The 12,449-nt window shown below is 36.7% G+C and overlaps 2 protein-coding genes across 4 annotated transcripts in view; one reads left to right on the top strand and one right to left on the bottom strand.

Moving 5' to 3' along the window:
* The window catches only part of LOC136850681 (uncharacterized), a 210,535-nt gene that overhangs the window by 179,126 nt on the left and 18,960 nt on the right, over nt 1–12,449 (bottom strand). The window lies entirely within an intron of this gene.
* The window catches only part of LOC136850680 (major facilitator superfamily domain-containing protein 6-like), a 62,886-nt gene that overhangs the window by 39,956 nt on the left and 10,481 nt on the right, over nt 1–12,449 (top strand). For all 3 annotated transcript variants that reach the window (XM_067124477.1, XM_067124475.1, XM_067124476.1), the window contains exon 2: nt 9,220–9,323. In XM_067124477.1, the coding sequence (XP_066980578.1) occupies nt 9,260–9,323 (64 nt within the window). In that variant the 5' untranslated portion in view covers nt 9,220–9,259. The remainder of the gene's footprint in view (nt 1–9,219; nt 9,324–12,449) is intronic.

Here is a 12,449-nt window from a genome sequence, read left to right as displayed (position 1 = left end):
GTGTGTGTTGCTTTGCATATCACTTTCTTTATATCTAGAGATCAGCAGAGAATAAGGATGGAGAGAAAATTAGAATGTGAATGGTTTTCAAATTGTAGCTTTGGAAGAATCGGGAAGTTTTGATTCTGAGTACAACGATGTCATAAGCGTAGACGTGAATTTAAGGAACTGTGCGACCTTCATTTTGGTAAAAGCAAAAAGTGAGAAGTATTAACACGCAGATAGAAAATGAGATGCAAAACACGAACTTTTGCTCAACTAGAGTGTGTTAAAACGTAGCATGAAGGTTGACTTATACCGGTAGCGGATGAAAAGTTTGCAACCCTCTTTCAGCATCAGTATATTGTAAAAATGGAGAAGAGGCGCAAATGGTTCTGAAGGAACAACGGAAGGAATGGTCATGCATATTAGTAAATGAGAAGAAAATATTGAATAAGTGGCAACAGGTAAAAAATAGAGTCCAGTGTCACAAAGAGTGATTATTGTTTGACAGAGAAATTCAGTGGTTCGGTTGAGTAGTGAGTGTGAAAAACTCACGACAAAAATTTGAGAAGAAAAATAAGTGTTTACAGATGGTAATGACGGGATAAATGTCCACGATTATATTTACACATGAAGGTAAAAAGGGTAGGCGACAACAGGCCCAGCAGGATGGACAAAATCTCGAAGCAGATGGAGACAGATCGATTGATTTGGTTGGCAAAATTTCGTTACACCAAAGATCATCAACGTCGATGTACAGAATTCAAGTACAGTGGCAGGAGCATTTGAAAGTGACTGGCGAACAGTAGCTTTAGATGGAAGAGAAGTGAAGGTCACTGACCTTCAGCATTACCGAGACAAAAGAAATGTGGATGCTGCATGAAATGGCGTGGAGAAGACTCGGCAGACGGCCAGTGTGATGATAAACAGGGTCACTTGATTTTGGGTAGCCTCCATTTACTTATTCACATATTATAATCTTGTATCAGCCAATTTTTACGTTCGGTTTGTTTACCGTTATTTATTCATCTTTCATTTCGATATTACTGTACGTTTCTGTTATGTCGTTCAAATGGGAGGTTCATTCTGTGGGAGCTTGCTGTGTAAGTTAATGGCCTTTTTGGCTCCTTCCTTCCGAATGTGCGGTCGTGTTAAATAATAATAATAATAATAATAATAATAATAATAATAATAATAATAATAATAAATAATAATAATAATACAGAAAGTTAACATTTGTAAAATCAATGTCAACATCCAGAGAAAAATTTTGGTGTTGTTACCCAAAAGTGTAAAATCTCTCTCTCTCTCTCTCTCTCTCTCTCTCTCTCTCTCTCTCTCTCTCTCTCTCTCTCTCTCTCTCTATATATATATATATATATATATATATATATATATATATATATATATATATATATATACACAGTGTATATTGGTTTCACAAAAGTTTTCCGAACAACTTACCTCACCATTCTCATTAGGCTCTTCTTCCTCCGTATCATTATATCTTTACGGTCATTAAAGAAAATTAAGGCCTTCCTCTGGGCATATGATTTATTCGTCAAATGCTCCGCCCCTCAAATTTCTGATGGGTTTCAAATTTCAAGAAGCTCTTGCGTAATGGCGCATCTTCTAAGACACAGCCTGAATCATGCCTTCGAGAGATTGTTTTATCGCTGTTCTTTACTGGCAGCAGTAATCTTCTTTGTAAATACAAACGACTGACGTAAAGACGTCATAAAAACGGCGGCAAAACCGTAAGCAGCGAAGAGATAAATTTATTTCAATCGCCAAAAGTACGCTTATCAAGTCTTCAGATTTGATGGCCCCTTACAGTAAGCAGTCGAGCTGAAAAAGCTTCTTGGAGCAGCCATAAACAGTAATGATTGGTATAAGTACTGTTAGTGTTTGTCCCTTCGTGTCTTGCTCTCCCTGGTTTGCTTGCGATGATCTCAGCTGTTTCACAACCGATTCTGTTTAACTCCAAACAAGGGTTTATTGTTTGATAGTTCTCAAGTAAATCGAGTCAAAACAGAGATTAGCGTCAAAAATAAGTATGAAAAAACAAATCTGTTTTGACGTCAGTGTTGAAACTTTGCAATGTACCGGACTTGTAAACATGCTATCTTTTAAACTTTTTTAGAAATTGCACTCAAATGAAATAGCTTCGGGATTTGACTGAGCCTAAGAGCGTTTGATATTCGCCTCCTTTCCTTCCCAGAGACTGAAGAAAAAGGGTCATGCCACCCCGTAATTATTTCTTTTCATCCAATAAAGTTAATGAAATATTTTAATGCTAAAACAAGGGCGTCTTTTCATTTTCTCTTTCGTTTCAGTAAGACACAGCCAAAAGATGCGACTTTAATTACAACTAGGCTGACCCTCTCAAAATGGCAGAACAGATGGTAGATGGCACTTGATGCCAATGCCAGTTGCCGTTCAGTGAGATTGAATAATGACCGCTCCTTGATTCTGGCGAAATCTTACAAGAGATTGAAATCGTTGGTCATCTGCCATTAGTGTCAGTGACGGGTAATCCGCGCTACTCATCGTATATCCAATCAGGTTTTAAGAGCATTGCCATGAAGACCTCAGAATGTTTTTCACTTAAAATGATGGTAAGTGAAGACTACGAGACCATCTGACAGAATGCCTGACAAAGGGTTTAGTAGGCAGGCGTTACAGCAACATTGTTATCGACGGATCTTTACCAATATCGTAAAACTGTAAGTCGTGATCACTAACCTAAGCCATTGCAAAGCTCGAGCTATTTATCTGTTTCTTGGGCAAGGAATCTTCAGACTGCTGTCGTGAAGGCTGTGCCACGTGAAGCACAGAACTTAGTGTTGCCTTTATCACGCACTTAACGTATTATTACTCCGCGCCATTCCCGCTTCATGCGGAAATTTCCAGCCCAGTGTGTTATAAAGCAGAAAAAATCGCAGTCACATTTCAGATGTACTTATCCAATATTCCTTTTTGGAGGGGAAAAGTAAAGAGCGAAAGCCGGTTAGGGCTGAAGAGAAAAGAAAATCGCTCCATTTATTAGATCATACGGTTAACAATAAACCCAATCGAGCGAGATAAAAGGAGCCAGTTAAAAAAGAGAGAGCACATAGACGTACGTGAAAATGACCTGCGGGATATAGGTCAAGAGTAATGTAGCCAAATCTCCTATAATGATGGATCTTTTCTCTTTGCCGTCACTTCACACAACAGCTTCGGCGCCATGATCTCCCAACAAATCTGTCAATTTGTACAAATGCCGAACGTTATTAAAGTATGCCTGGACATTCATTTATCGTATGTTGTTGGTGTATACAGAACACTGGCAAATAATTCCGTAACAGATTATCTGTGAGTAAAAACACGTTGCCAACTGTTTAAGTGAATACGACACAAAAGCTATATTCATGTGTTTATGAAGCACATAAGGGCGGGCATATGGGACGCCTTTGTCAAGTGAAACGGTGTTGCTGGCACGCCGTGCGCAGGGCATAAATCAGCTTGCATTCAATGCATGGCATTTATCACTGTCTGGCAAATTCAGTAACTGAGCTATATATAATATTAAATTCTGTTTGGTACACATATCAAGATCGATAAGGAGGTTCGCTTAGGGGAAGAGATTTCATTTTTTTTTTCACCTGTGACAAAATATATATCATATATATATATATTATATATATATATATATATATATATATATATATATATATATATATATATATATATATATATATATATATATATATATATATATATATATATATGTTCTGCTACTGGAAATTACGCGCAGCTAACCATTAGTCATACTGTCGGGAAAGTTCGATTATTTTGCCTCACCTCGTAAATTTCACTTAGGTGTTGATAAATGATGTGAAATTAAGATTTTCAATTGTTGCGCATTTAAAGCATATAACGGTCCAACGTAAGACCCAACCTGTTTGTGTTCTCAAAACACGGAATACCAGAGATTCAGCTCATTTTCCTTTCACTCACATTTGCAGAAATATTGATGGTCTGCTATTCCGGTACCAGTTTTATCTGATGAACGAATTTCGCCCAAGACAGATAACTTTAGTGATTTTCATAAATCACATTCACGTTAGCCAGAGATAGCTTTTGGAGGTGGTCTTGCTTTTCCAAAATTTAATCGTGAGATGGATACCTGAATCAGAATTAAGAGTATACAAGGGGTACGCACTTGAGAGTCTGTTGAACATTTAGTGATTGTTCTCTTCCCAACATTCACTTTCTCCTTACTAATCTTACAGATCTATGCAAGCTGCCTGCTATCACCTGCTAGCACCATAAAATGAGCAAATGTCACCCACTCCATGTTCTATTCGCAACTCCTATTCTCATTCGTACTTCCTCTTCTGATTCTTATCCTTTCCGTGGCTTCTTTAATTACTGCATCTTTATTGAATAACAATGGGGAAATAATGTTCTAATTTTTACTTAGAAATTCTCCTAATTTTTTTTTTCACAAGTTTCTCCTTCATCATAATTCGTGCTCGCTCGCGAAAACCTTTCCTCCATAACATACATTCTCAACGTCCTCGGCGTCGTTATTCTGTCAATTCTTTCACAGTTAGCCAAGAGCCAGTTATTCTTCATGCCACTCTCCCTTTATTCGTAAACGCCGTATCTAACACTTAACAATTAATCCATACACAGCATCCTTAGGCGATCTGCTCTTCAACATCACAAGCCCTCTGATACCGTCTTATCTTATCATAAAGCCGATACATTTTTCCTTATATACCGTGCAATGTTACGTGCTTGCAATTCTGACTATCTCCTTTAGAAACCTCTCCTTCATCCAGACTTTCCCTGCAGATCTTGGTCTGTTGCTCAACTGCACTTCACTTTCTCCACAATACTGCCGCATACACTTTATAAATCAATTAGGTCTTTTCTCAGCTCCTTTGTCCAACTTTTTAATATTCACCATTCATATATATATGTGTGTGTGTGTGTATGTACACACACACACATATATATACTGTATATACAGTTTATATGAATGATAAATACACTGAACACAAATATATATATATATATATATATATATATATATATATATATATATATATATATATATATATATACAGAGAGAGAGAGAGAGAGGTTAAGGATTTTACCAAAAGTTCCTTAACAAGATACTGCCCAAGCACACAACACCGAATAACTTTTACGGACTCTGCATTCAGATGGACTTCCAAGCCAACCTTTTCCGCGCCCCTTCGGGAACTTCCGGGAGAAGAAAGCAGGCAGCAGCGGATCCAAGCTGAAAAAATATTGATTTACGGAGAGAGACAGGAAGAGAAAGAGAGAGAGAGAGCAAGAGAGATGCTAAAACAAGGCTTTACCTTTACCTAAGAGATCCTAAAATACTGAACAATAATGCCTGCCCTTGATGGCGCTGTCTGAAGCCCTAAGGTAGCACAGCAACTGAGGAGGTTTATAAACAATTTCTGTTCCATTAAGGAACCCTTTGTAGTTTTTTGGGTCAGGGACGTCTGCTCCGACTCTTGACGTGACATCTCTTTTCTTGCCGTTTATCTCTTTTTTATTAAAAGAGCGATGAGTGGGCTATTTTTCTTTTGTTAAAGTAATGATGTGTGCTTTATCCCTTACAAGGTTATTCCGTGTATATTCCTCTTGTTTCATCCTTTCAAAAATAATGGAGAAACTTAGTGCATATAGCATATATTTTTATGTATACAGTGATGCACTTCTACTTGCGTAACATATGTAAGCAGTAATTTTTATCGTATATGTTTATTGCTCAAGAGTTATGCAAACACAGGTTTTAATCAGCCATTACTGCTACCAGTGTATATGTATCTCTTCTGCAGTCACAGCTTCGTGAAATAATTTCAGTAAAATATTTCATTGAAATATTTTACTACGATAACATTATTTATTTTAGGCTGCAATGGCTTTGACAGTCCTAATTCAAAAAAACACTTGATCCGTGTATTTTATAATATATTTACTTTTCCTCTCTCTCTCAGTTAATGATATGCACAAAATTTTCGACTTCAAGTGACTTAATATTTTATCCTTCGCTAGATACTGACACATGATCTTTAATCCCCCGCTCCCAACATATAAGTGGTTTCTTTTCCTTGACATTTTTCCGTACGCCAGTGTTCAACGTTACTGACGTTTTAAAGTCAAATTTTGAAGTTGTGGAGTTCAATTTATCTGAATAACCAATCAGTATTCTAAGATGTTCCGTAATCTAGAGGAGTGGTTTCGCCCGAATTCATGAATAAATCATTTACTATTGGGACCATGGTGAAACATACCCGCCTCTCTCTCTCTCTCTATACATACACACATATATATATATATATATATATATATATATATATATATATATATATATATATATATATATATATGTGTATGTGTGTCTGTGTGTGTGTTTAATTATCTAACTACTTTAGTGGATAGTAGCCTAGTCGATAATGGCATGTGTCTAAGAATCTCACCCCAAAGTACTTGAAGTAAATCGTATGGTAATCCCCCAGCCATCCTATTCAAAGTGGATAAGTTGTATGATTTATTTATATATATATATATATATATATATATATATATATATATATATATATATATATATATATATATATATATATATATATGCTGAAGGCTTGTATGTATATTCAGATGAAAAGCTGCCACTTATATAATACAGAAACACGTCATATTTTTACTATTAACCTGAACGGAACCCATGACCAAAGCGATCGTCTGTTTAAAGTGAAGGTGACCGCTGATTCTTGCCATTATCTTCGAGAGGAGCTTTCGGAAATTACATGACTCATAGATTCTTCTAACTCATTTGGCCTTGCTCTTTCTCATTACATCACTGATAAGAAGAACTCTTGTCTGAGTGACACAGATATGATCCACCTTTGCAATGAAATGGTGTCTGGTTTCATTCGTTTATCGAGTTATTGCAGTTTTTGTCAAAAGGAACACTGTGACATTTCGGCACTTTCCGTTTTATTCCGATTCGATTTAATGAAATTTAGACTGTCATGCCCAGCACTGGGAGCACTTTCGGCCATTCAGCGCTTAATGCACTGAAAAGAAGTAAGTTGTGGTTGAACAGCAAGGTAAAGGGATCCACAAAAGGAGATAAAGGACAAAGATCTAAAGGTGGAACTGGGAGAAACCCCCACAACAGCAGTAAGAAGTTAGAGAGGCTGGAGAGAAGACTGAAGAGAGGAAGAGTGAACAGAGGTAAAATAAAGGACTAAAACGTGAAGTCCAGCAAGGGGCCGAAGGGATGCTGCAGACACCCTTTATAAGTACCTACAGTACCCCAAGTGAGGTGCAATGACGGCACAATCCACCCTACAGGGTCCATTTTACTCTGAAAGTGCGGAATTGCCCTGGGATGCAGAGCCTGCGCACAGTTAATGGTTCATAAGGAAATAATCGCTGTAATCTTTTAATCGAGTTGCATCTGTGTCTGCAAAAAAACGGTTTTTCCTTTGGTCCAGTATCGCGCAAATAATATACGTCAGTAATTGTCAAGACTTAATCTAGTGTCAGGGTAATGAAAATATACTAGAATTCAACAATGAATGTCATATGAATCCCAAGGCTTAGACATTCAGTATACTGAAATTCTAAAATATAATTTTTTTATGAAAATACTTGTTTCGTTAGTGCCGGTACATTCTGTGCAACAGTCGTTTTACTGGTATCATATCTACAAGATTCGGGAGGATTTAATAGAATGACAGATTGGGAGTGTGAGTTCGAATAATCATTTATGTACCTTCACCATTTAATGTTCATGCTCTTCTTTTCTTTACATTATTATTACTATTTTTATTGCTATTGCTGTTGTTACTGCTAACGAACAGTTAACTTGTCATCAATGAAAAAAATTAAGTTATTCACAGCTCATTGGTTAAATTTTCTCTTTCAACAATTCAGCAATATTCTTCATCAGCATTGTTTCTTCAAGTGGGTGATTTTAAGGGAATTGCTGAAAGCATTATGTGCTGCTCCTTATTTCATTAATATTTACGAGGTAACTGCCATCGTGAGTCAGTAACTTTAACGATCTAATTTATCAAATGAAATAAAAGTAATGAAAAGTTAAACTAGATTGTTTCGGAGAGGAGTTTAAAGTTAATCATGAATTATGGCGCCTTTAAATGGAAGTAGAACGGCATGCAAAGGATTTTTTTTTTCCTCGCCGTCACCATTTCGTTTCGTGCCCAGATGAAAGTCATTTAACCACCGAGTCTCCCCTCCCAGGCATCATTGTAGGTGATTAACGAAAGCCTTCGTCGGGGTACAGAGCCTCTCAGAGACCTTACCTCGTGTATGAACCTCCCCGACCGATAAATGTCATCACGTAGGCCATGTTTTTTGGGATCGTATTTCACGGAGTCCCAGTTGCAAGGGTTTTTTTTTTTTCCTTTTTTGCCTGTCTCGTGGGTCTCTGGGAGTGACGTTCTGGCGTGGAGAGACTCGTTTACGTCACTTCGCATTGTTGGTGACTTTGGTCTACCCTTAATATGACACGTATACGTCTGCCATCTAAGCGTGTTATGCTCGCGGTTTGTCCTTTATAATGTTTAGATTGTTGTGGCCAAGAAGAAAAATGTTTATCTGATCATCTCAGGTCGTCACCTTGCATTGTCTCCCAAGGTCAGATACATTTGAAAACCATTCTCTTCTTCTTAACATTATTAATTATTATTATTATTATTATTATTATTATTATTAGTATTATTATTATTATTATTAGTGCCTGTATTACTATTACTAACACTACTAGAGGTTATAGGCTTGCTTTTAAGCCATTCATGAAATTCTGATATCTAACTCTTCAAAATAATGAAAGACCGGTAGAAACCTTCATGATAAAATATTTTATTCTAATCATTTTAGGAAATCTTTAAATGCATAAAGTGCCATACTCTTGTATTGTAAAATTTTATGCGGCGCTGTTGGAGTTAGCATGACAAGTATTACATACTGTATATATAGTAATAATAATATCATAGGGACGACTACAATGAAATAATAGTAGCAATATCCGTAGGTTTATGTGCTTGATCAACGTTATTGGTTCTGTTGCTGTTGTGTTTCTGGTAGGAGATTTATGCAGTATTTATGCCTGTCCCTATTGCATTTATTCACTACATCCTACAAGAATTGTTGACTAAATTCCTTTTTTTACTCTTTCAGGAAAACGTGTCTATGGTTTTATCGAGTGTGACTCAATGCCATGGCTCCGAAAATTAACAAGAAACTTCTTCCTCTGAAGATACACTACTTTCTCAAATATGGAGGTAAATGAGACTTCTCTTGTGATATAAGTATGCATGCTTACAGTACAAGTACGTATGCTTTTTTTTTTTCATTTGTAAAGCTAAAATTTATGAAATTGTTATATATATATATGTATGTATGTATGTATATATATATATATATATATATATATATATGTATGTATGTATGTATATATGTATATATATATGTATGTATATATATATATATATATATATATAATATAATGTATATATATTAAAAATAACGTGTTCAGGGGCGTCATTTCAGATTTTTGATGGGGGGGGGCAAAGGCGGTTTGGCAAGCTAAGCGAGCCTAATCACCTGGTTTTTTTTTTAATATAAAATAGATAGAAAGATATAACTTAATGTGATGACACATTTGAATTTCGGAAGGAATAATGGAAAACCAGCTGCTGTTACTTCTTGGGGCTTGGTGGGGTGAGGGGGGGCAAGTTGAGGCTGGGGTGGGGCAACTTGAGTCTTGGGGGGGCAGTTGCTCACCCCCAGCCCCCCCTAAATGACGCCCCTGAACGTGTTTGCATTTATATTTGTATACTGACATATATCGACATGTGGAGTGACATGCAAACAATACATTTACTCCTAGGAGTAATCCTCCTACTCATTCAAGTGGGAGAGAATGTTTGAATATTAGTTTGCGTATGCTACGTTTGTACTGCTACTCTTTGGTAATCATTATTCGAGTTTCTTTTTAAACTGATAATACTGTGCAATTAAAGATGAAAATTTTTGAGACTTTATGTAAAGAAATGAATTATTCATGACGAGGGCAAAGTTCACCTATGAATTTTCAAGTAAACTCTTGGTTGTAAAATTGATCTACAATCATACTTTCACATCAGCACAGTTGTGACAGGCTTTCACTAAATTATTCGACTGACCGTTATCCGAACTTTTACTTATCTAATCGACTTTGTCCAGCCAGTAATGCTACATCATTTAAGTTTTAGACTTCGTTCTAACCAAATCTTCCCAAAACTAGTTAATGGTATCCCGCACAGGCTTTGTAAGTGCATTTATTTCTGGTGACAGAAATTCATATCTCGCTATAATGTGGTTCGGATTCCACAATAAGCTGTAGGTCCCGTTGCTAGGTAACCAGTTGGTAACCAATTGGTTCTTAGCCACGTAAAATAAGTCTAATCCTTCGGACCAGCCCTAGGAGAGCTGTTAATCAGCTCAGTGGTCTGGTAAAACTAAGGTATACCTAACTTTTGTAAATGCCAGCTGGCCTAAATCAGGTTGTACGACTGCTTTTCGCTAAATTATTTGACTATAATATTTATCATCAATGCTGTTCACAAAACCATATGAATGTATGCTAACCAGTTCTACATTGGAGGGGTGGGTAGAGCTCTCGGCTAGCACGCTGTTGGCCCAGCGTTCGATTCTCCGACCGGCCAATGAAGCATTAGAGGAATTTATTTCTGGTAATAGAAATCCATTTCTCGTCATAATGTGGTTCGGATTCCACAATAAGCTGTAGGTCACGTTGTTAAGTAACCAGTTGGCTCTTAGCCACGTAAAATAAATCTAATCCTCCGGGCCAGCCCTAGGAGAGCTGTTAATCAGCTCAGTGGTCTGGTTAAACTGTATGCTAACCAAACATTCACCACACTTCTCGGATTTGTCTATAAAGGACTTTCGTGTGGTTTTCAAGATGTATTCGATCCAGCGTTACCAATCAGTTAATAAGGTTTAAATTTCTGAGGCTGCATCTTGTTCGGGGTTTTACTTTTCCCAAGCTGTTTGCTGTATTATACTTAGAAGAGCGCCAAGCTACTTAACTGGATCCTACTAAAGTGTAAGACTTTCTTTACAAGACTTAAATTCATCTGCAGGGTTAAATCTCAGGAAGAATTTCTCCAATCTGCTTCGTTCTGTCGTAAAAGAACTTGTCAGGTTGTAATAATGCAATGAAATCAGACTTTCGCAATGTGTGTATCCTGGCCAGACTTAACAAGCTGCTTAAGTGAGTCCTTATTATTCGGTTTATCTCAACTGTCAGTCTTTATCATGACGAGACTTTTATTGTGCAAAGTTGCTAGACTGTCGTATTACACAATTAATTAAATTTGTATTACAGCTTATTTATACTGTTTATCGCTTTGACAAGCATTCGCTTTGCGAATCAGTGTTCCACTGCTGTATGTTCCCTTGTATTCGGCTCTCTGACAAGCGGATGAAACACGGAGCACTTTTTTCTGAGTTCAACTGCAGCAAAAAAACCCTATGCCCCTTGGTAGGCTTTCAGTCCGTGTAACAGAATTTTACAAGCAACTATTATCTAATGGCTACGGAATTAATGTACATGTGGCATGTCGTGTGGAATCTCGATATGATAGTCTAGGGAAGTTACACTAAATTAAGAAAAGACGTTCTTGTTTCATGACGACAGCCTTACTACTTGGCTGATGGCCAGCTATATTATCAAGGTAATGGACTACGACGTCCAAGCAAAATGTTCGTGTTTTCTACTTTTTTCACTAAGATACAGAACGACGTTATACTTGGTCCCCAATCCCTCAACTACCAGCCCTTCAGCTTCCTTCACAAGATCCTCACAAACCTACTGGATTTATATCACGTCTGGGGGTCATCGTTTTTTCTTTTTTTTCCTTTCCTGGGATATGATTGCTGGCGTAGAGAATAAGACAGGACAGTATGCAGATAATATTACTCCTATTGCAGTTGTTTTTTTTTCTGAAATTCCTTGACAGAGATCTGGAACGAATCAAGTAATGGTTGGGGTCAGTGGGACATGAAGGTGAACTAAGACTTTGTTAATCTCATACCATACGGATTTTGCTTCACGAATTGCTTTGCATCGTAAACAGTCATTAACAGTTGATGCATATTTGGCAATACTGTGCTTGGTGATGCTTTTGACACAACATCTGCGAAATATTTCAACTAAATATGCTCTTTTACTCTTATTTTACTTTATACGTGCTAGTTAATAATAATAATAATAATAATAATAATAATAATAATAATAATAATAATAATAATAATAATAATAATAATAATAATAATAAATTTAAGCAACTATCTATCCTGACTTCTTTCACTATCAGTCTAATTCCACAGCCTAACCAAACTTT

This window comes from Macrobrachium rosenbergii, chromosome 22 (genome assembly GCF_040412425.1).
Source record: "Macrobrachium rosenbergii isolate ZJJX-2024 chromosome 22, ASM4041242v1, whole genome shotgun sequence".
Classification (NCBI taxonomy): Eukaryota; Metazoa; Arthropoda; class Malacostraca; order Decapoda; family Palaemonidae; genus Macrobrachium; species Macrobrachium rosenbergii.
The sequence above is the reverse complement of the archived record's forward strand: the minus strand, read 5'-3'. Positions and strand labels throughout refer to the sequence as shown.